Source organism: Leopardus geoffroyi, chromosome A2, assembly GCF_018350155.1.
Source record: "Leopardus geoffroyi isolate Oge1 chromosome A2, O.geoffroyi_Oge1_pat1.0, whole genome shotgun sequence".
Classification (NCBI taxonomy): Eukaryota; Metazoa; Chordata; class Mammalia; order Carnivora; family Felidae; genus Leopardus; species Leopardus geoffroyi.
The window spans coordinates 21,704,832-21,728,881 of NC_059331.1; the positions used below are offsets into that span (position 1 = coordinate 21,704,832).

At 55.4% G+C, this 24,050-nt stretch overlaps 1 protein-coding gene across 1 annotated transcript in view; it reads left to right on the forward strand.

Annotated features, from left to right (window-relative positions):
- PRKCD (protein kinase C delta) overlaps positions 1-23,170 on the forward strand; it is a 29,623-nt gene extending 6,453 nt beyond the window's left edge. The window contains exons 3-19 of the mRNA XM_045493174.1: positions 9,482-9,615; positions 10,726-10,925; positions 12,249-12,309; positions 12,482-12,644; positions 12,735-12,766; positions 14,073-14,158; positions 14,454-14,583; positions 15,265-15,365; positions 16,048-16,135; positions 16,355-16,452; positions 16,623-16,796; positions 16,986-17,077; positions 17,661-17,723; positions 18,739-18,877; positions 19,041-19,229; positions 19,835-19,963; positions 22,437-23,170. Of these exons, the coding sequence (XP_045349130.1) occupies positions 9,501-9,615; positions 10,726-10,925; positions 12,249-12,309; positions 12,482-12,644; positions 12,735-12,766; positions 14,073-14,158; positions 14,454-14,583; positions 15,265-15,365; positions 16,048-16,135; positions 16,355-16,452; positions 16,623-16,796; positions 16,986-17,077; positions 17,661-17,723; positions 18,739-18,877; positions 19,041-19,229; positions 19,835-19,963; positions 22,437-22,595 (2,019 nt within the window). The 5' untranslated portion in view covers positions 9,482-9,500 and the 3' untranslated portion in view covers positions 22,596-23,170. The remainder of the gene's footprint in view (positions 1-9,481; positions 9,616-10,725; positions 10,926-12,248; positions 12,310-12,481; positions 12,645-12,734; positions 12,767-14,072; positions 14,159-14,453; positions 14,584-15,264; positions 15,366-16,047; positions 16,136-16,354; positions 16,453-16,622; positions 16,797-16,985; positions 17,078-17,660; positions 17,724-18,738; positions 18,878-19,040; positions 19,230-19,834; positions 19,964-22,436) is intronic.
- The last annotated feature ends 880 nt before the right edge of the window (positions 23,171-24,050 follow it).

The window sequence follows — 24,050 nt, forward strand, 5'->3', positions numbered from 1 at the left end:
GTCACAGAGCCAGGTGGCTGCACAACGCGGCTGAGAAGCCAGGTCTCAGGCTCCTTCACTCCCGCTCTGTTCTGCCTCCCGGTGGCAATGCTGCAGGGTGGGGAGGGTACGTTCCATGTCCTCTGAGGAGAGGAGCTGCAGGGCGGAGCAGCTGTGCCCACTCAGCAGCCCAGCCCCCTCACTCCCTTTCAAAGGGAGGAAAATAGATCTCATGACAAATGGATGCAGGGAAGAGAAAGGCAGCTGCCTGCTGCCCCCTCAGCCTCCCCTGGGCCCCTTCCCTGACTCTGGTCCCCTGCGGGACGTTGGGCCTGGAGAAACTGATGCTGGTGATGGGGGGTGGGTGGTGAGCCCTCCTGCCAGACTGCCTGCCCTTTGGGCCCCTGGAGTGAGCCTGTGGACTGGGAAGGGGGTAGACATCTGGGGATAGAAACTCCCCCTACACACATGTCCATACATACATCCTTGACACGTGGCAGCTGGTGACAGGGACATGCTTGTGCTAGCGACAGGGAGGGGAAGCCCTTTGCTATCCAGGGCCCAGAGGCTGGGGGCCTTGGGTGTTGGTGTGGTAATGATAGTGGTATTGTAGGCGGGGGCCAGAAGACTGGAGGGCTGGAGATTGGCAGGGGCCTGGGCTAGGAGTTTTGAGTGAGGGCATATCCTGAAGGTTTAGGAGCAAGACCTCTGCAAGCACCAGACAGACCTGGGTTCGAATTCTCACTTGATATTTACTGGCTGTGTAGTCTTGAGCCAGGGACTAGACTGCTTTGAGCCTCAGCTGCCTCATCTGTGAAATGGGAAGGTCAAGGAGTTGTCCATTTGAGACCTGAATAATAAGGAGCCAGTGTGTGTTTCAGAGGAGGGACAGGAAGACAGAACAGCAAATGCGGAGACTCCTAAGCGGGAAGGAACTTGGCTGTTCAGGGAACTGAAAGGGGTCACTGTGGCCTGGGGCAGAGGAGTGAGGGGAAGGCAGTGGCCGAGGAGGTCAGGGAGGGTGGGTCAGGCCCGGGGGAGGCGCCTAGGCTTATTGGGAAGGAAAAGGTAACCATTAGGGACTTGGGCAGGGAGTGACGAGATCTGCCTTAGTTGCTGGGGCAGAAGGACCGTGGGGCCAGAGCAGAGGATGGAGAGCATGCAGGTGCAGAGCCTGGGGAAGGTGATGGGGTGCTAGGATGCGGACAGTGGTGGACAGAAGAGATGACTTCAGGGTAGAATGCAACACAGAACTGATGGTGATGCTGTGTGGGGAGGAGGGTGAACCCCCCACCTCCTCTGGTGTCATGGGGCCAGTGCTGGCCCTGCTAGGAGATGAGGGGACACTTGCGTGGAGGACATGAGGAGGCCTGGCTCAAGTGCATTTGAGTGTCTCTAGAGCATGGTGAGCTTGGGGAGGCAGGTGGGCCCACAGGCAGGCCTGGAGTTTGTGGGACCTGAGCTGAAAGCAGAGACATGAGAGTCAAGAGGTAGCGTGCAAGCCTGGGCTGGGGAGGACGGGGTTCGGCAGGTCTTTGGTGGGAAAGTTCAAGAGGCCCTCGGTATGGGGTTGGGATGGCTGTCCCTCGAAGGTCCCTGCCAAGGTGCCCAGGAGGGCAGGCTTGCGGTGGCTGAGCCACTGTTTTCACAACAGCCCCGGAAGCTTTGGATCATGTCACTGGCTTGTTGGGTAAACAGGCACAGTGGAGCGGCTAGATCAGATGTTTGCTTGGTGTGGGCTGCCGGGGCTGGGAGCCTGGACCAGGGTGGAGGGAGACAGGAGGATTGCAGGGCCTTCTAGAACTAGGGCTGGAGAAAGCTTGTGGGTCTGAATTATCAGTACAGGGAGACCGAGGCCCTGAGAGAGAGAGCAGCTAGCCCAGGGTCTGCCAATGGTCTCAGGCTGCCTTTGCCAAGCCTGGTCTTTTCCCAGAGCAGCAGTCCAGAGCAGGGCATTACAGGGGTGGGAGGCTTGAGAGAGCCCTTTTACCACTGATCCTGGTGACAGGACGGCTGGAAATGGGCAGGGGGGCAGGTGTGGAGAGGACAGGTGTGAGGGTGGAGGTGGTGATAAGGATGATGGTGCTAGGTCTTGCACTTAGCACAGCCTCCTAGGCAGGGCAAGATCATTCCCTTTTACAGATGAGGATGCCAGGGCACCTTCACCAGGCTCACAGGGCACCAAGGAACAGACCAGGTCTGAACTAGACCTGTCCAACCCACACCCAGGCCCCCACTCCTAAGTTCCTGTGTTCACTGCCCGCCATGGGATGGCACGCCATGGCCCTGCCTCTCTCCCGGCTTCTCCCTATCCCCAGATGGGGAGGCGTCATCCGAGCCCTGCTCCCCTTGTGGTGATGGGTGGCAAAAGCCTTAGGTGCCCATTTCACCTTCTCCTAAACACAGAGATTAATGTCAACTATGGGGAGAACCATGGGAGTCTGGAAGGAGGCCTCTGGGGGTGCAGAGGGACAAGGTGGAGGAAGTAGACTCGGGGCCCACCTCTTTGGAGGCTGGAGGAGGAACCATTCCCACCCCCAGGCACACAGACATGCCCTCACCCCACAGGAGGCCAGGTGGCCAGTTCCAGAGTTAGAACTGGAGGGTCCCCCTCTGCCTCCCCACAGGGCTGCCCCATCAGCTTTGTGGCTTTGGGTGAATTGCTCTCTTTTTGTTGAGTTCTGCTCAGTGAGTCTGAGCTCACTGGAGGTCATGTGTGAGGTACCTGGCGTGGCCGTCCCACCTGACAGGTGTGAACCTTCCCCTCCTTCCGTGTGCCAGGCCTCGGACTGCCACCTGTGACCCCCGGTCTCATCCTCAGCCTCCGCTGTCCCCTCAGACGGGTGGGCGGGGAGGCCTGCCCAGTGATGTATGCGACTGGCCCACTTCTTCCTCTGTGCACTTTGGACTTTGCTCTGGGCCAGGAGGGACTTTCTCTGCCTCCTTCCGTGGAGAGGCCCAGCCTGCCTGACACCCAGCTGCTGTTTCCCTCCTTAGCTGTTGTGCCCCAGGGGCTGTGGTCGAAAAGGCTACATTTGGACATTCCTGGTGCCAGACCCTAGCCAGACGTGTGTGGGTGCTTCCAGACTTGTGTGTTTATCCCTGTGTCTGCCTGGAATATCTCTGTCCATTGTGCTGGTGATACCGTGTGTGCACACAGATCTCTCTGTGCTTATGAGTACATGAGGGTATCGATGTCTGTCAACAGGTGACAGCGGTTGTGGGGGGTGGTGTTTCTCAGTGTGTGTCACTGAGTCATCCTAGGAGTGTGTATGTGCCTGTGGTTACAACCATCTGTGTGTGTGTCTAACTGCAAGCAGGGTTCCCCATGTGTAACTGTGTGTTTGGGTTGGTGGGTGTGCCTGTGTGTGCACACATGTGCGGTTATTCTGGGAAAGACCCTCATGTACCCCCCACCCCAGCTCTTCACAGAGGCCCCCTTGTCCTCAGTCCTGCCATGAAGGGGCCTTTGTTTCTCCCTCAGGGGGTACCTGGAACTCTCCCTCTGACTGAGCCCAGGGCTTCCCCAATCCTAGGACTAGCTGAGTGACTCAAGGCCTGGGCCTGGCATGGACTATGCCCCCAAGAAGGTCCTATCCTCACCCCTCCCCTTACCATGTGCTGGCAGGAGTGAGTGTGAGCCAGTGACAGCCAGGGTCCCAAGTCTTGCCTCTCAGACCCTTCCAGATCCTCTGACTGGCTGGGCCAGCTGCACCCCTGCACATCTCTCAGATTGAAGCCTCGTCCCCATTCTACCCCAGCCCCTCTCGCTCCCTTCCACTCACTACCTGAGCAGCGGTCATATCCTCCTCTGTAATTACATATTTATGTGACTGTCCTCCACCTTCCTAGCTGTGAGTTCCATGGCCCAGTATGTCTTGTCACTGTGGTGCCTGCTGGCTGGGCCTGAGGAGGGCTGGACTGGGCCTTTGGGACTTAGAGCCCCCACCCCATCGTGTGCAGAATTATGTCACCACCTGTACGTGCTTTCCTGGGAAGAGGGTCCACATCTTTCATTGGTTCTCAGGGTATGACCACCCCTTTGCAATTGCAGAGGCTTCATTCATGCTGCTCAGACCTCACCTGTGATTCCCACTGGATCCCTGTGGACTGGGTCAGCCTGGCAGAATGATTTTTGAATGTCCCCAGGACATTCATATGTGTGGCCAGAGCTGAGAAGCCCAAGACAGGAACTGAGACAGTGCCCAGAGAACAGACCCAGGTCCTCAGCATGCACTTCTCAGACAACTGCACAGGGTACCTGTAGTGAGTACATGAGGCAGGAGAGAAGCTGGCTTCCTGATTCCCCAGGGTTGGCCTTTAGAACTGTCTGGGAGGATATGTAGGAATTCAGGACATTCTGGCTGAGGGAATAGCATATGTAAAAGAGGGGGCTTAAAAGCGAGACAGGCGTTCACAGAGTAGCCAGAGATGAGACCTGAGGTGAAGCAAGCCAGGGCCAGGCTGAGGTCTGGGGTTTCTCCAAGGGCAGTGGGAGCCCAGGAGGTTTCATGGGTTGGTGGTGACTGGTAGGGGTTGCTGGAGAAAGGGAGGAGAGTCCACTGCAGTGGTTGGTCTGTGAGGGGCGGGGCAAGAAGGAGCACGCGTGGGGGTTGAGGGTTGGGAGCAAGTGTCTGGACTTGCTCTGGGACTTGGCCATGATCTGAGACCGTAGCTGGTCCTCCTCCAAGACAAAGCTGGTCATATGGAGGCTGGGGCACAGGATCTGGTGGAAGGGCCTTAGAGGGGACCTTGCCTAGCCCTTCCCCTCCCCCACCTCCTGCTCTTCTTGCTGAGCCCATTTCCTGGGTTGTGAAACCCCTGTGGCCTCTCTGACTTGCTTCCGTCTGGGAAGGCCATCTGGGGAGGCCATCCTCCCTGCCAAGCCCGGCTGCCTTGCCCTGTTGCTGCTCTGCCAGAGTCAGCCCTGCTCCATACTACTGATCACACTGCCTTTCACTCGCCTTCCCTTCCACTCTCTGGGCCTCATGTGTCCTCCCTCCTTCATTCATCCTTTTAGGCCCAAGTGGGCTAGACCTTGAACTACTCCCCAGGCCGGGTCTGTATCCCGAGGAAAGCCTGGGCCGACACTGCCTCCACTTTGCAGCCACCTCCACCCAGCCTTGACTGGCAGCGGGTGGTGCCTTCCATGGGCAGGCGACAGGGGCTGGCCCCAAGATTGGGCAGACATGTGTGGGAAAGTGTTGCATGGGAGGAGGGCGTCTTCTGCCCCAGCAGGTGCCCCGGCTCTGTTTGCTTGCCTGTCTCGACCTCAGCCTGCCCCCTCTTATTTCTCTGGCAGATTTTCTGAGGGAACCTCCATCTATGTTTGCACACACTCCCCAAGGGCCTGGCCAAGTCTCTCTTCTCGGGGCCCCACTTTGCTCCTCGATCCAGTGGGCATGTCCCTGTGGCCTATGAGACAGAATCCAGTGCCAGGGAAGGACTGGAGTAGAGGGGCCAGGTCGGGTCTGGGGACCTGGAGACTCTCATTGCAGGACCTCATTGTTGGTTTCCCCCTCCCTGCAAAGAGGAGATGGGCGGGTCAGTGTCTAAAGGTCCATCTCTTAGATATGTTTTGACTTAATGGGTTTTATTTTTCACCTTTAACAAAACTGTTATTGAACAGATTACACGTGATTGCTGTGGAAGAGTTAGAAAGTACACTTCTATTCTGGATGGCACACCTCAGGCCATGTCTCCCACATCACCCCCATTGCTGGAACACACTCACGGGCGTACACGTGGATGTGCAGCATGCACGCTTGTCCTCTGTGCCCCAGGAGTCCTCACCAGTGCGGTCACTCTGCTCACCTCAAGGTTGGCCTTGTCCACTGCCCTGGACGGCCTGGGAGTACATTGCTCTGGAGGAGGTGACCTGCCTGCTCTGGTCCTGCCCAGCACCACCTTTCCTTACCTCTGGGTGGCTGGTCTAGGGTGGGGTGGGGAGCCGAGTCAGTGGGCCCTCATGCCTTGGGACTGGAATCTAGTATGGCCTAGGCTTCCCCAGGTTTTGAGCACCAGAGCCTGGCCCAAGGGGCTGGGATGGGCAGGAAGGTAGAATTCAGGGGTCTGTACCACCCTCATACAGAAAAGGAAGAGATCCTCAAGGTCAGGTCTAGGACCGGCCCAGAGGGGGTTGGGCAGATAGACTCTGATTAAGCACAGGGCACCACTCTCCTGGTGCCCTTACCCCTCTCCTTGTTTCCTCTGTCCTCAGTGTCTGTGTGTGATGCTTGGCACATTTATCTGTCTGTACCTTTGCTCCCTCTTTCCCTTTGTCTCTTCCTGACATGGTATACGGGAAAGAACATGGGCTGCAAGATGCAGGCCTGGATTCAAATCCTTCTACCACTTACTGGCTGTGTGACCTTGGGCAGGGCATTTAACCTCTCCAAATCTGTTTCTTCATCAGTAAAATACCCACTTCCAGAACCAGCACGGACACGAAGTGAGCTAATGCCATTACAAGGTTAATCTGGTGTGTGTTGGCCTTAGGGAAGGATGATCCTTCTTATAAGTGAGGGTGCTGAGATTTACCCCCAGATCCTCTGACTCTGTGTCCGGTGCTCCCCCACTTCATAGGGCTGCCTCTGCTATGGGCTGAAGAAACTGGAGAGTAGAGATTAACAGCCCACTGCTAGCTGGGAAAGGCCTGGCTGGCCTCAGCCAGCTCTGAGGGGCAGGTCCCCATGGAGGTCTGTGTGGGATCAGCCCTTGCCACTTCCATGGCCTGGCAGAGCGGCAGTGAGGCTGAGCCAGTGGCCTTCCTTTGGGGCCTGTGGGCCTGGGCCTATTTGCATGGGGGCTATAAATAATCGGCACACCTTGCTTTTGTGCTGTTACTTCAGTCCCTGGTTTCCCCACCAGTGTTCAGACTGCAAGGTAGATGGGCAGCGCTGGCTCCACTGTGCAGGGCCCAAGACCTCTCTCAGGGTCACGTGGTAATAGAAGAAGATCCTGGTTCATGGTGTCTGTCTCCCTCCTGGGGTCTGGGCCGTGCAGTGGGGGGAGGGCCCATGCCCTAGTTTTAATCTACGAAGTTGGGGCTTGGGTGACCCAACCCTGGGGTTACTGCTGAGTAGCCCCATGGGTCCCCCTCCTCATGGCACTGCGGCCTGGCTGCACAGGTTTGGGGCCAGGGCTGGGGCTTGCTGTGGTTACGGTTTCCCTCCAGTGGCTTCTAACTGAGCAGCAGCTGCTCTGAGTGTGATCATTGGGTGCTGGAGCACAGGCCTGATTGGCGGCCTGCGAGGCTGGGCTCTGCTTCACATTCCTGGGACTTCTCTGATTCCATCTCCTCCATGCAGCCCCCTGGGGTGGTCCCCATGGACAGAGGTGGGTGAGGTCATGGAGCCTGGGACCATCTGGACTGGGCCCCAAGGGGAGGCGGTGGGGAGGCATCTTGACCACTTGCCTCAAATGTCCAGATCATTTTGCCACCAAGGCTACCCTGACCCCCTCTCTCGCAGGAACCCAGGCCCCTGCAGCGTGACTACTGCTCCTTTGTCCCTGCCGGTGTGACCACTCAGCCCTCATCCTCTGAGATACTCAGAAAGCCCGTCAGTGCCCCACCCTGGGTCCCAGGGTTATCCTGTTGGGAAGCACACAGCCCAGCGTGTCTGCTGGGGTCGGGCCTGGGGGTTGTGGATGCAAACTTGTGGCAAACATGTGCTGTGCAGGGGCCCTGCCGATCATCTGGACCCCCCAGGGAGAACTCAGCCGGGTGCTCCACACCTTGGGTCCCCAAGCCAGCAGGGTGGCCTCACAAAGGGCACGATGTCCTTTTTGCCCGACAGTTTGGGACATTCACCCAGATTCACACACACACACACACACACACACACACACACACACAGCCAGCCTGGCCCATGCAGCCTGCTCTCTTTCCCATTCACATTAGCTCAGTGCCCACTTTGTGCCACCCACTCACACCTTCAGACATGCCAGCTCACACACTCACACACGCTTGATTTCAGGGAGGAGCCAGCAGCCCCCCACGGCTGCCTCCTCCTCCCTGCCTACCAAGAGGTCATAGTGGCTGGTTTGGCTGGTCTTACGCTGAAGGCTTTGGGATCTGAGCTCAGATGTGAGCTTACACACCCATTCTGGCTCCTTCTGAGTAGGAGCCAGGCCTGGGCAGGGGACGTGGTGGGGTCTGCCTCGCCTGGCGCACCTCCCCTCTCCCCTGGCTGCTGGCCTCAGAAGACCGGCGGGGCCCCTGGGCTGGGCTTCAGGCTGAGGTCAGTGTTTCCTGTGAGCTCATCTGGGCTGGGAGCTCTCGGCAGACCCAGCTGCTACTCTGGCTGCCTTGTGGAGGAGCTGGGGGAGCTATCCCGGGGGCAGGGTGGCTCTGGCATATCCACAAGTATGTGGGGGGGGGGGGGTCCTAGGGGCACGTGTCTGAGACTGCCGCCACGCTGGCTTATGTTCAATATGGAGTGAGTACATACGTATGTGCATGTACATGAGTGAGTGTTCATTCAACCATGTTTATGGAGCAGCCTCGTGTGTGGGGCCCAGAGCCAGTGTCCACGTAGGTGTATGAGGGTACACCCAGGGGCTTGCACATGTGGCCCTCCTCCAGGAATAACAACCCAAAAGACCCTCAGGGTCATCTCCTTTAGTGACCCGTGATTTGAGGAAGAGCAAGGAATAGGGCGAGATGTGGGGGTGACCTGTGTGGTTTAAAAAACAAATTCAGTGTTACGTTCAACATTGAAATAGTTTTATATTTGGGAAAAATTAGTTGGAAAGCGCAGGCAACCTCTGTAGGATGAGGGGCACCTGACCCAGAGGGACTGGGGTTCAAAAGGTCAGGGGTGAGGGTGGGGCCTTTCCCTGCCCTGGTCCCTGAATGAAGTGGGTGCTTAATTAGTGGAATCTCAGCTTTAGCTTCTGGCTCAGCCTCAGGGTTTCCGTTTCTCCATCTGAAAGGTGGAGGTGGTCATCTTGGCCCTATTTGTCCTCCTGGGTAGTTATGAATAAAAAACAAACTTCGAAAACCAAGAAGATCTGCAAGGGAACAGGGTGCAGGGAGGCGGGGGTACCGTCCTGCCCATCTTGGCTGGCACTGACGTGCTGGAGCCCAGCATATACCAAGTGCTCAGCACATAGTACGTGCACAGGAATTGGGTATTACAGGGGGCCTTAAATGAGTCCCCAAATAAATGACTCGTGGTCACAGACTCAATGCCTCCAGGGTCCCGGTAGGTTTTGGAAAGGAGTAAAAAGAGGGCCCCTGGCCTGGAGTAGACTGGCAGGGGTGCCAGCCAGCTGTTGCCCAGTGTGCTTGAGGTCACATCTTCATTTTACCAGGGATGCCACAAATCCAGACTTCCAGAAAACTTCTCAGTTTTGACAACGGCAACTAGAACTAGTGCCCTGTAAGCACTAACTCAATGGGCCAAACTCAGTGCGGTGAGAGTCCCCCGGGGGCACCCGAGCAGCGCCTCCGGGGACTGTCCCTTGCTGCCCGGCCTCACCCATTCTGTCTGTGCAGCCGTACTGCAGGCCCCAGCATGGCACCGTTTCTGCGTATCGCCTTCACCTCCTATGAGCTCGGCTCCCTGCAGGCTGCGGACGAGGCCAGCCAGCCCTTCTGTGCCGTGAAGATGAAGGAGGCACTTAGCACAGGTAGGACTGAGAATCCAGGCTCGGTGGGAGGCCCTGCAGGGCCCATGCCTTATTCCCCTAGAACTTCCGAGGGATCCTTCTCTTCCTCATCCTCACCTCCTGGCCCAGCCCAGCTGTGGATGTAGAACCGTGGAGACCACCGAGTGCCCGTAGGGCCTCTAACATTGGCTGTGTAGAGCCTTCTCCAGGGTGATCGTGGGGTGGAGGTGGGGGGGGGGGGAGGGGAGATTCTGGCTCCTCCCCCCTTGGTGGGTTCACCCAACAATTTCCTCATGCTTATCTGTACCAGCCCCTGTGCTGGGCACTGAGGACACTGCCATGCTCCAGGGCTGACTTAGCCCTGCCCTCATGGGGCTCACAGTCAGGTGTGGGAGCCAGACAATGAGTCCCGTGACAGGGAAGCCCACAGGAAGCACTGTCCCAGGCTGGGCTCAGCAAGGTCCTCCTGGAAGAGGCAAACATCTCACACCATTCCTTCTTGCTTCTGTCCTCACTTGCTGAGCCCCTGGCTCATCCCTTAGGTCCCAGCTGAGCTGTCCCTTCTTCCAGGAGGCATTCCCTGACCCTTAGGCTGGGCATGCCACCTGACCATGACCCAGAGCAGGTCTAAAGCCCTGGCCTTGCTTTCTTCAATCTCATCACAGCTGTGATTTAACATTTACTTGAGGAATAATGGGCTCATGTCTCTGCCCTGGACTGGGCTCTAGGGAGACAGGCACTGTTTTTCACTTTTCTTTCTGCTGTGTTCTTTACCTTCAAATGCCAAGGCTGGCATGACGGGCCTCCACATTTGTTCACTGAGTGCATGAGGGGAGGTGACAGCTAAGTGGGGCTGAGGAAGAGGGTCACAGGAAGAGGGAAGAGCAGGGGCTGGGATGGGACCTAGCAGGGCTTCCTAGAGGAGCTGCAGGCAGCTGTGTGCTCTGGAGTGTGTTAGGAATGACATGAGGCTGGGGAGGTGGGCAGAGCACAGTTGTGAAGGCGGGGGAGTGGAAATATCAGAGGGAGAGCCAGGCGGATTCTCTCCAGCTGAAGGCTATGGGAAGTCTGGGGTGGGGTGGTGGGACAGAGGGACCCCAGCTGGACCTTGCCTGCCCGGCCATGTTGCAGAGCGCGGGAAGACACTGGTGCAGAAGAAGCCCACCATGTACCCCGAGTGGAAGTCCACATTCGATGCCCACATCTACGAGGGCCGCGTCATCCAGATTGTGCTGATGCGAGCAGCCGAAGAGCCGATGTCTGAGGTGACAGTGGGTGTGTCGGTACTGGCCGAGCGCTGCAAGAAGAACAACGGCAAGGCCGAGTTCTGGGTGAGGACGTGAGGGCTGCAGCGTGTGCACACACGTGTGCGGGCCCCTGGGTGAGCCTGGCTGCGGGGTGCAGGTCCTGTCTGGCCACTGGAGCAGCTCTGCGATCGGTGCTGGCTCTGTGATTTACCAGATCCCAGCCCCTCTGAGCCCAGTTCTGAATCTGTAAAAGGAGAAGCTAGTAAAAGACCCCACCTCAGGGTCATTTGTTCAGGTGACATGAGTCACTGGATGCCAAGGGCTTATTGTAGCGCTGGGCACATAGGAGGTGCTAAAGGGAGCCATCCTTGCCATTGCGACTACTCTTTTCCCTTTTAATTTTGTGAAAGCACGATATGCACAAGGTAAAACATTTCAGAATGTATGTAAGGGTATGTCCTGGCCCCACCACCAGGCACCGCACCCACTTCTCAGAGGCCCCCATTGTTCCAAGTTCTGTTTGGAGCCTTCACAGATATTCCAGGCCCAGGCAGGCATTAGGGAACACACTTATGTCTCCTCAACAGTGAGGAGGTGGGAGAAAGGGAAGGCTTATGGCCATCACTCACCTGCTGAAACCTGGACTTCGCACACGCATATGGCCATGTGGCCCTCATGGCCATGGGATGTCAGCGCTGGCAGAGCACCTCTTGCCCCCTGGGGTTACATGTGGGCTCCTGCAGCCAAGATGTCCCCACTGGAAAGACACTATGACCATGAGGGACTCTGGTGAGCCTCCAGTGAGGCATGAAGGGGCCAGGAGAGAAGTTGACCTAGGGCTGTACGAACACTTGGCTGGTCAGGTAGAGATACTTGCTGTGCTGTCTGTCTACTCCACCAAGAAACGATATCAGTCACCAGGCATGGGTGTTGGCAGAGGTGAAGGTCCTGCCAGAAGCAGCCAGTATATGTGAGGAGACTGGGCATACAGAGACTCGGACACAGAGAGAACCAGCATGGGTGGCTCAACACGGATGTGTCTGTGTCTCTGTGTGTGCAGGGACTTGGGGGTGTGGGGGGGCATTCTAAGATCCTTGTTAAGGGGGCAGCCAGGAGTGGGGGTGGGGAGTTTCCCTTCCCACTCTGTTCCTGGGCCATGTGGCCGGGCTGGGTGTGGGCTGGATCTTTTCACTTCCCCAAATGTAATAATACCTCTGGGTAGAGGGTGGAGGCGGGGCTCAGGGGCAGGGCCGTGCCCACACTGGGCAGACAGGTGTCTGGCTAGGCTGCCAGGACTCCCTTGGCCTTGGGGGACCAACCATGGGGGCGGGTTCTGAGTCCAGCATGGCTGGAGCCCGCCCTCATTGACCCCCCACCCCCACCCCTTCCCTACCCTCACCCCTGCAGCTGGACCTGCAACCCCAGGCCAAGGTGTTGATGTCTGTGCAGTATTTCCTGGAAGACATAGGTAAGACCCTCCCTATCTGGGCTGGGGGTGTAGGTTCAGAGGCCAGAGCCAGGGACAGAACCTTAGGGAAGCAGTCCCTGTGGGAAGTCTGTACAGGGCCACCCTAGGAGGGACTACAGGAATGTTACCCTTTCCGGGGCTGGGGCTGACTTCACTACTCCACGGCCGCCAGATTGCAAACAGTCTATGCGGGGTGAAGACGAGGCCAAGTTCCCAACAATGAACCGCCGTGGAGCCATCAAGCAGGCCAAGATCCACTACATCAAGAACCATGAGTTTATTGCCACCTTCTTCAGACAGCCCACCTTCTGTTCTGTATGCAAAGACTTTGTTTGGTGAGGGCTGGCTGTGCCTCCTGAGAGTGGGGTCTGGGGAGGGAGGGCCCCACACCCAGAACTCACCCTGCCTGGGGATTTGCCTTTCAGGGGTCTCAACAAGCAAGGCTACAAATGCAGGCGTAAGTGTCTCCACTGCCCGGTCTGTTTGCACACTTGTGTCTGCCAGTACCCGCGTGCGTTCTCAGGAAAGCCCATGTCCCTGTGCAGGGATCACATGTCTAGACTCTGTGTGCTTGTATGCGTGCATGTGAGATTTTCCACGTCAGAGTGTCTGTGTACAAGAACCACACTCAGTGGGTGCATGAGCGGGCTTGCTCTGGCTCATGAAAGCCAGTTCTCTGTGTCTTTTCCCAGGCTTTGGTGCAGTGTGTACATAGAAATCAGCCAATGCTACTTATCACGGCTCTTTTCCCCTGCAGAGGCTATTAGACCTTTTACAGTATACCCTTGGCTGCACATGTGCTTCTGTTTAGACATGTGTGTATATGGGTACACACATATAAGACACCTCCACAGTGGTGCTGGTTCTGAACACAAGCTCTGGGGGCACCTGGATGGCTCAGTCAGCTAATTGTTCAACTTCGGCTCAGGTCATGATCTCATGGTTCATGGGTTCGAGCCCCACGTTAGGCTCTGTGCTGACAGCTCAGAGCCTAGGGCCTGCTTCAGATTCTGTGTCTCCCTCTCTCTCTGCCCCTCCCCCACTCACACTCTGCCTCTCTCTCAAAAATAAATAAACATTAAAAAAAAATTGAGCACAAGCTCTGGAGCCAGATGGCCTGGGTTTGAATCCTAACTCTGCCACTTCCTATTTGTAGGGCCTTAGAGTGACTTAACCTTTCTGTGCCTCAGTAAATAGCCTTTATGAAGATCAAATGGGATAAAATATATAAAGTGGCAGTTTAGGTGACTGGCACATAGTAAGCATTTTATATAGAGAGCGTATTGTCATTATGCAGAAGTGTGTATATTCTGGTGTCTTTGTGGTGGTGTGTGTGTGTGTGTGTGTGTGTGTGCATGTGCATGTGCATGCAGGTGCATGAGAGAGCTTAGGACTCGATTGCTGTCCCAAGCATAGCAGAGAGACAGGGGGCTCTCTGCCTGCAGTCCTCTCACTGCAATACTCTGTGCCCTCATTGCTGCCCCCACTGCCCACTCGGACCCCTTGAACCTTCCCTAATCTCTGAGATCCTCCAATTGGCCCGCCCTCCCTGCTCCTCCGCTTTCCAGGCCCCTCCTACGAGGGCAGGCGGGAGGAGAGAAAAAGCAAGCTGTGGGCCCCAGGCGTCTGTGGGGTGAGGGTGTGGGCGAGCAGGGAGAACAGTGGCTTTGTATAGAGGGCTGGACTGGGCCAGCGGGCGCCAGCTCACAGCTCTGCCCCTCCTGGTGCCTTCCCATCCCCCTCCTGGCCTGTGCCTCCTCAAGAATGCAACGCTGCCATCCACAAGAAATGCATCGACAAGATCATCGGCCGGTGCACCGGCACCGCAGCCAACAGCCGGGACACCATAGTGAGGCTGGGCCCGGTGGGGGGGGGGGACCTGGGGGGGCTTGGCCAGCTGGGAGGGATTTGGGTTCTCCCCACCCCTTCCCTGTGGAGCTTGCCCTTCTCCCCATTTTTCTTGGTTGCCTCCTTGGACTTCCAGATTGCCCAGTTGCTGCACCTTCCCCCCTGCCCCCCCCACCCCATGGCCCAGTGGAGCCCTTTTGAGCATCTTGCCATGCAAGGGGTTGAGGAGAGCTAGGGGTTGAGGAAGGAGCTAGAGCTGGCATGTGACCCTCAACCTGTGACACTCTCCTTCCCAGTTCCAGAAAGAACGTTTCAACATCGACATGCCGCACCGATTCAAGGTTTACAACTACATGAGCCCCACCTTCTGTGACCACTGTGGCAGCCTGCTGTGGGGGCTGGTGAAGCAGGGACTAAAATGTGAAGGTGCGTGCCACCCAGCTCCGGGGACTAGGGCTGGGCAGGAGGGCACTCCCAGCTGGTGCCTACCCACCCAGACCTCCTAAACTCCCACTAACTAATGCTGCCTTTGCCCCGCTGCTGGGGAAGGCCTCAATGTCCCCTCCCCACTGGCTTCCCCATTTACCTGCTGTGTGACCAGGAGTCCCCACTGCTCTGAGCTCAGTGTCCTCAAGTAGAGATAGGGGTAAGAGTAGAGTAGGGCCCAGGGAATCACTGAGGGACAAGCAGGCGGAAGGTGTTGAGCAAACATGTTTCACAGACCCCTTCCCAGGCCCCAGGCTTTAGTGAGGCAGAAACAGGAGGCCCCCTGAGGGGAAAAGTGGCTTGTCTAGGTTGCCCTAGACATTCTTTGAAGGGTTTAGAGTTAGGTCTCCTATCCTGTGCCTTTTTTTTCTTTTTCTTCTTTAAATAATGAAAGATTTAAAGCACTCACGATGGCTTCAGATGCATTTTTTTTTAAAGACCAGAAACCCAGCACACTCCACCAAAGCCCTGCTTCCTCCTGCTCCCTCCTCCCCTCCTCCCCTCCTCCCTGCACTTGGCTGAGCCTGGGGGAACGGGGACAGTTCTCCCAGAGCCTGCCGGCAGCCTGTCAGGCCCTGCCTGAGCGGGGGCCCTGATGGCCCTGTGTCTGCTTCACCCCAGACTGTGGCATGAATGTGCACCATAAGTGCCAGAAGAAGGTGGCCAACCTCTGTGGCATTAACCAGAAGCTCTTGGCTGAGGCGTTGAACCAAGTGAGCCAGGTAAGCAGACATGGTGGGAACCCTGGACACAAGGTGGCAGGATTGGGGGTGGGCCGTCAGGGCTCATACTACTATTAGAGAACCCTGGGGTGGGGAGTGGGTGGGCAGCATTTGTATTCATGACCCCACTTCTGGAAGATGTAGTCCAAGAATTAGCAGAAGGTGGTGGGCTTGTTCTCATATAAGAAATTATTCAAGTGGTTGTGTACTTGGTGAGCCCGGAGGACCACAAGGTTGGAATGCTTGGAACTAAGAGCCCTTATTGTGTGTATGTTTTATGTGTTGTGTATGTTGTGTGTTTGGGTGTGGGTGGAGCTTGAGAAATGCCATAACACTTTAAGGTAAAATTCTAGAATCAATTACCACTGAAGGCAACACAAATAATCCATTGAGTAAGTGGTGGGAGGGTTCAATGTACAAAATTTTCTTTCTATTCAGTGCCTTCCAGGCCATCAAGGTATCCCTGTGCTACAGGGTGTGTGTGTGTGTGTGTGTGTGTGTGTGTGTGTGTGTGTGCGCGCGCACGCGCGTGCGCTCCCTGGAGTCCTGGGCTTTGCCCCTGCTGTCCCCCATTGGTTTTGAGAGTGGAGTCATGGATGGTTGGGGTCCTCCTTCTTGGCTGAGAGTTCTGATCCTGGTATGACTGACTGGATGTCTCCCTAACCTCTATCCTCTCCTCCAGAGACCCTTCCGAAAGTCAGAAACAGAGCCTGTTGGGATCTACCAGAATTTTGAGAAGAAGCCAGAAATCTCTGGAGAAATTGTCCCAGGTGAAGCTGGGCCCATTTACCCCCGGAAAGTTCCCACTCCCCACTAGGACCCAAGATGGGACCCAACCTCCCTCTACTGTTGAGACCTGAAGGGAGACACCACCCCTGGAGAGGGAGTCCCTTCCTCTTTGAGGCCCCTTACTCCACCCCACCTCTTGGCCCCAGGGGAGGGGACTCAGCAGACAGACACCTGAGTCTAAAGTGCCATCTCTTGGGCAGACAATGGGACCTACGGCAAGATCTGGGAGGGCAGCACCAGGTGCAACATTGAGAACTTCACCTTCCACAAGGTCCTGGGCAAAGGCAGCTTTGGGAAGGTAAGGGGCTGTTTGGCCCTGGGGCAACTCAATGGACCTGGGCCCAGGAACCCAGGAGCCCAGGGGCACCTGCATCCCACCCTACCTGGCTTCTTCCTGATGGGGTGCAGTTGTGGTGTCCTAGCTTTTGGCCTGGCCTTCCCCCGCTCATCATCCTGCCCACCCATCAGGTGCTGCTTGCAGAGCTGAAGGGCAGGAAGGAGTTCTTTGCAGTCAAGGCCCTCAAGAAGGACGTGGTTCTGATCGATGATGATGTGGAGTGCACCATGGTGGAGAAGCGGGTGCTGGCACTCGCCTGGGAGAATCCCTTTCTCACCCACCTCTTCTGTACATTCCAGACCAAGGTACCCAGCCCTCCCACTGTCATTGTGTCTGGAGCCACAGCCCCCCTTGGCCTCCCAGTGGGGCCATGTCTCCCCTGCTTGTGTCCTCCAGGGCAGAGTTGTCCCCTACTTCCTTCCGCCCTTGGTAGCCCTCAGTAGAGTTGCTTCAGCCCTTTTCTGTGCCTCTGCTCACCGCTCTTTCCACCCCAGGACCACTTGTTCTTCGTGATGGAGTTCCTCAACGGGGGGGACCTGATGTACCACATCCAGGACAAAGGCCGCTTCGAGCTCTACCGTGCTACGTATGTGAGGGACCTGTGGGGGGAGGAGCCCTGCTGGTCTGCCCTCTTTTCCTTCTTCCCTGTCCCTGGAGAAGCCAGCCTGGGCTAGAGCTGGGCTTGGAGAGATTTGGGGTGCCTGGGGCTGTCCCCACCATATGGGAAGCCACGGGTGGCGAGTGAGCTCTGGCTGACAGCACAGCACAGGTGTACTGGGGTCCTGTCCCCTGCTCCTTGAGCCTCAGCCTGGGCAGCCTTGCGGGTGGTAATGCTGTACAACACAGGACCCTGGTGTGTGGCCCCCAGACTAGTATGTAGCCCTTCCCAAACTCTGTGGTGTGTGTGTGTGTGTATGTGTGTATGTCTGTATAAATGTATACACTCATGACAGAACTGTCTCATTTGGAGCTTTTCCTTAATAATTTTCTTTTTGGTTGCCAGGCCCCCTCCCCCTCTTGCCTGATACAAGATGTGCTTAGTCAGACCCAGGTGGCCCATGGGGTTTTTTGCAGCATTTCCTGACCCTGGGGATAGGGGTGAGGGCCCAGGAAGAAGCAGGAGTTGGTCACAGAAATCCCAGAACACTTCGTCTCTCTCTGTCATCCAGGTTTTATGCAGCCGAGATTGTCTGTGGACTACAGTTTCTACACAACAAAGGGATCATTTACAGGTATGAGGAGGGGAGTGGTTGGGAGCCTTTCAGGAGGGAAAGCTCCAACCTATCATATCCCCCACAATGCTCTGAGTGAGGCCCAGCCCAGCCATGGCCCTATCTCTGCTTAGAGTCCGATGTTAGTTGGGTGTTTGCCTAAACCTCCTACTCCATTGCTGGGATTCCTGTGGCCCCTCTGCTGAGGCTGGCCCAGCTCCAGGCACTGGGGACTCATTGCCCATACTTGGTTCCACTGGTGGGAGTATGCACTGCCTGGTAGTGTCTCCCTTCCTTGGAGCAATCGATCTTGCTCCGAGGCCCCATCTGAGCAGTCTAAGCTTCCATCAGTAGGGACTGGTTCCATCAATTCTCACCCAATAAATGACAGTCCCATCCTGCAGTGGATTAGTAAGGACCCATCAGAAAGGCTGACTGTGCACTGATGTGGGACAGGGCTAAGCTACGTTGCCAGGTGGGTTACTAGTCCGTGGGACAGTGTGCCTTGAATATTAGGATTCAGGATTTAGAAGGTGGGGGCGAGCGGCACATGGTGATGCGCTTGTCCATGCCTGGGATCGCTCTGGGTATCGAGGTTAGGGAAAATGGACTTTGTGCTGTTTGCCCTTCTCTGGTACTTGTTACCGTGTGCATAAATTATCTCCTCCAACCACAGACTGTGTAGAGCAGATGTGGTCCCTGCCCTCATGGAGTCAGACCAAACTGAGCTCGGGGCCGCCTCCACTGCTGACCAGCTAGGTGACCCTGGGCAAGTGACATCACTGCTCTGAGCCTCGATTCGGGCTTTAGGAAGTAGGATGGTGTATATCCAGCATGTAGCACACCAGCAGGTGTTTTGCAGGGAACACCCGTTTTTAGCACGTCTTTCTCCTTCTGCATCCTTGCTTCTTTGTTATTCCCTTGTCCCCTTGGGGAGATTCCTAGGCTTACAGGGTTGGAAATGGGGCCATGGGGGCTGAGGGGAAAGGAGGGGGATTGGTCCCTGATGACTCCCTTTCCCACACCATCCTCTCAGGGACCTCAAGCTGGACAACGTGATGCTGGACCAGGATGGCCACATCAAGATCGCCGACTTTGGGATGTGCAAGGAGAACATCTTCGGGGAGAAACAGGCCAGCACCTTCTGTGGCACCCCTGACTATATCGCCCCTGAAGTGAGTGGGCACCGTCCCAGCCACCAGCCCAGTGAGATACCTTGTCTCAGTGGGGGTGGGGACTGTGATGTCCAAGCCAAAGCTAGGAGGGTGAAGAGGCCTGGTGGGTGCTGCTCATGCCCTGGGGCACCTCTCAGCTCCTGCACCCCTTCTCCTGTCCCAGATCCTGCAGGGCCTGAAGTACTCATTCTCTGTGGATTGGTGGTCCTTTGGAGTCCTTCTCTATGAGATGCTCATTGGTCAGTCCCCCTTCCATGGTGACGATGAGGACGAACTGTTTGAGTCCATCCGTGTGGACACACCACATTATCCCCGCTGGATCACCAAGGAGTCCAAGGATATTCTGGAGAAGGTGGGAGGCCCTGGGCTGGGCTAGCTGGGGCAGGGGTCAGTACACATTCAGATCGTGGGATGGCCAGAAGCCCCTCATCTCTGGAATGGTAGCCTCACTGATGCTCTGGTCCTAACACACTGGGGGGTATAGCTCGCTCTCCGTGTTCCCGGGAGCTCCTGAGTCCACTGCGCCGAGTCAACCTGGTATGGTGATTATGAGCTTAGGGTCATAAGCTGAAGCTCAACTGAGTCTGTCCCCTTGTCTGCAAAATGGAGGCTACAGGGGAAACTGCCTCACAGAGTTTTTGGGAAAAAAAACCCATAAATGTGTGGTGCTCAGGTCTATGCCAGGCAGACAATAAACGCCCAATGAACTCTACTGCTTTTAAGCACGGTCCCACCAGCAGGAAGTCCTGGCAGCCCTACTCCATGGACTGTCATCTCTGAGGGGCCCAGCGGTGCAGCGGGGCCAGAGAGGACCCTCTTGGCTCCAGGGGCCCTGGGTTGTGCTGCTGGGTTGGACTAGACCCGCCTGGGCACCCCTGGGCCTGCTCGGGGGGTTTGTGGAGGCTCTGGCCTCCCTGCAGCCCTCAGGTGCTAACCAGGGCCCCTACTGGGTTGCAGCTGCTTGAAAGGGATACAACCAAGAGGCTGGGAGTGACAGGGAACATCAAAATCCACCCCTTCTTCAAGACCATCAACTGGACTCTTCTGGAGAAACGAGCCGTGGAACCGCCCTTCAAGCCCAAAGTGGTACGTGATCCCACTCCCATGGGGGCCCCTACTGGATGTTGCCCTCCGCTGCCTTCCTGTTGGGCATCTCCTTTGCTCTGCTTCTCTCTTGCTTCATTTACATGCCTTCCTCCTCTCCATTCGGCCAGCAAACCTGCTTTCCCGGCCTCACGTGCACATTCGGTCACAGCCTCTACCCTTGTGTTCTCACCCTCTCTCTCCCTCACTCAGTCAGTCAAGAAACAGTGGGAACTGCAGATCCAGACATTCTTTAGGGCCCCCTGTATGCAGGCGACTAGGCTGTGGGAATCAGAGTTAAGACCTCGCTCCCTCCCTCCCATCTGTCTTCCAAGAAATACTGGAAATGCTGGGAGCCTGCTGGCTGCCTGTTGAGTGCCTGATGGGTACCGTGCTGAGCTGCACTCCCAGGCCCAGAGCCAGAGAAACTCCAGCCCCTGGGGGAGATCATCACTTGCACACTGATGATCATTTGTGATAGGAAACAACAGTACGAGAGCTGTCACAAGGCCACACATGACCAGTTGTCACGGGCGGGGGTGGGAGGGTCTGTCAGCAGGAGCCCAGATGTAGAGAACAGAGTGGGTCTGAGAAGAAGTGGGGTATGGGCAGGGTGGGGAGACTAGGCTAGGCAGAGGGCAGCTGCGAGGCATTCCAGACAGAGGAGGAATGTTCACACAAAGGCCCAGAATCTACAGAGGCCACCTAGGAGCCAGCAGGAGAGCAGAGGCAGGTTGGGGCCAGAATTCTTAGGTAAGAAGTTAGACTCTGTAGCCCTTCTCTGACCATAGCTCTTCCCTCTCGCTCCCTTTGTCTCTGTCAGGACACACTGCCCCCAGGCAGGCAGCCTGTGTAATGTGCCCCACATTTGTGTTTTGTCACCAGAGAGCATCGCCCTTGCTCCAGGGGTCTCAAACTCGGGGGCCCCTGGGCTGGGCACTGTATCACCAGGCCAGGCCAGCTGTAGGAAGGCCACACAGTCTGCTTTCAGTCTCTCGCTTTTGCTAGAAAGAGGGGCCGATTTATTTCTCTGCACTAGAAAACACAGGGCAGGTGTGTAGGTCAGCAGGGCCGTCAGTGGGAAATGATGGGGCCTCTGGCGAGCTGTCTGAGGGGCTTCAGTACCAAGAGTGGACCTCCCGGGAAATGGGGCCAAAGCTGTTTGCTCTGCCAGTTTTCAAAAGAAGCCAGAAATCTGGGTTTTTATGTCAAATTGTCCAATTTTAAAATAATTGGCTAGGGGCGCCTGGGTGGCTCAGTCTGTTAAGCGTCCAACTTTAGTTCAGGTCATGATCTCGCAGTTCGTGGGTTTGAGCCCCGCATCGGGCTCTGTGATGACAGCTCGGAGCCTGGAGTCTGCTTTGGATTTTGTGTTTGCTCCTCTCCCGCTCATGCTCTGTCTCTCTCTCTCCGAAAAATAAATAAACATTATATATATATATATAATTATATATTATATATATATAATTATATATTTATATAATTATATATATATATAATTCTTTTAAAAAATAAAAAATAAAATAATTGACTCAAATCCCATTAAAACCCAGTACCAGTCAAAATGATTGTACCTACCTGCTCAGTTTGGCCTGAAGGCCACCAGCCTGAGATCTAGTATCATTCCATTGTATCCCCAGAAGCAGAGTTGGCAAACTTTTCCTGGAACAGGCTGGTGCTAAATATTTCAGGCTTTGCAGGCCAGTCTCAAGCAGCCATAGAAGATTTATCAACGAATGGGTATAGTCTTATACTAATAAAACTTTATTTACAGGCACTGAAATTTGGATTTCATTTAAATTTTACATATCATGAAATATTAGTCTCCTTTTGATTTTTTTTTTTCCTAAACATTAAAAATGTGAAAGCCATTCTTTTTTTTTTTTTTTTTTGAAGCCATTCTTAAAGCTTTTGGTGGGTGGGGTTCGCTCACGGGCTGTGGTTTGCTAGAACCCTGTTCAGGATGATGCCCACCTCTCCTTATCCAGGCCCAGAGTTCCTTGATGGCTTCCTTTATCCCCCCTGGTGAGATAGCACCCACTATCCAGCTGGGATCCTCTCAGGCTCTTGGGAGAGACTCCCTTTTCTGTTCTTAATAAGGCTGGCTCAGGGCACCTGGGTGACTTAGTCAGTTAAGCATCTGACTTCAGCTTAGGTCATGATCTCACAGTTCACAAGTTTGAGCCCTGCATTGGGCTCTGTGCTGACAGCTCAGAGCCTGGAGCCTGCTTTGGATTCTGTGTCTCCCTGTCTCTCTGCCCCTCCCCTACTCACGTTCTGTCTCTCTCAAAAATAAATAAACATTAAAAAAAAAAGCAAGTAAAATAAACATTAAAAAAAAAGAAAAAGGCCAGCTCTGGTCTGGCCCAGCACTATGGGGATTCTGAGGTGTTTGGGACGCAGTCTTGGGAACTCAGGAACCTTTGGAGGGCCACCCCTTGGGTCCCACTCACTTGCCCCTGCATTCTGCCCACAGAAGTCCCCTGGAGACTACAGCAACTTTGACCAGGAGTTCCTGAACGAGAAGGCACGCCTCTCCTACACCGACAAGAACCTCATCGACTCCATGGACCAAACTGCATTTGCTGGCTTCTCCTTCGTGAACCCCAAATTTGAGAGACTCCTGGAAAAGTGAGACTTCCAGACATGCCCCCCAACCCTCCCCAGCTGAGGAGCCTGCGTCAGCCAGCACGGCCTGCCCATCCAGCCCGAGGCAGAACAGACTGGGCATCCCCCTTCATCGGTACCTGCCCGCCCCCCCCCCACCCCCAACAATGAGCAACAGTGTGATTGTCTGATTTCTGCTGCTGCCACCCCCTTACCTCCAGGAGAGGCCTCAGCTCCTGTCTGGCTGGGCTCTTATGGTACTTCTGTGAACTATGTGTGAATTTGCTTTTCCTCTGCCATCAGAGGGAAATTGTAAATCCTGTGTTTCATTACTTGAATGTAGTTATCTATTGAAAAAATATATTATACACACACACACACACATATATATATATATATATATAATAGGCTGTATATATTGCTCAGTATAGAAGAAACATGAGGGACTGGTGATCTATTGATTTTTTAAAATATATATGTATATATATACACATATATACACAGATACATATATGTGACCACAAAAAACAAAAAAGAGCACAAGCTGTTTGAACCACCAGGTTCTTTTATCTGTGTGTCTGAATAAACACCAAATGGTACTGACCTGGCTGTCGGGACACATTTGTCCCAGGAACGCTGGTGGCCGCTGCTCCCACTTCTGGAAGCTCTATTCCGGAAGCTAACTGAGCTGTTAGCTGCAGACACAGACCCCTGGGTTTTCATGCAAATGTGTTTGTATTTATGGGTTTCCTGTGCCTCTAAGGCCCTGGGCCTAAAGCAGAAACCTTTTTTCTGGGTGGCTGAAGGGAGTCCTGAATGTGTCTGTGGGGCGATGGGAGGAGGTGGGACCCACCACAGACTGTGTTAGAAGAGTGAGGGCCAGTCTGGAAGAGCAGAGAGACATGAGCAAAGGCTTGGAGGCTGGCCTGGACTGGGGAGGACAGAGAAGAGGAAGGAAATAGGGCTGAGGCTTCAGGCCCATCTAGATTCAAATCCCAGCGTAGCCAAAAGACATGGGCCTATCACTTAATCATCTTAAGGCTCAGCTTCCTCAACTGTAAAATGGGGACAAGGCGAGGTGATAACTAGATGGAACTCTGTATCTCATCGCTATTTTTCCCTGTCCCTGCCACAGAGAAGTCTGTGTTAGAGTTCTAGAATCTACTTCTCAAGAGTCCTTGCCTGCCTGGGGAAGGGGAGGGGAGCAGGATGGGAGAAGGATGAGAACATGCTGAGCAGCTGCATCGGGGTTGAGCACCATGCTCCAGTGTGCCTGTGGTGTAGTGAGGACACTGGCTCCGAGAGACAAAGGTGGCGACCAGTGACCCCTGAGCATGGGCAGCTCTCCCTTACCGCCACCTCGGTGTTTCCCTCCCTCTGGCTTCCCATTTCTTCCTCTCAGCCTCTTTCCCTACTCCTCCCCCCTTCTCTACCACCCCCCCTCTCTGGGCCACAGGCCTGAGGCAGGGCCTGCCCTCCAGCC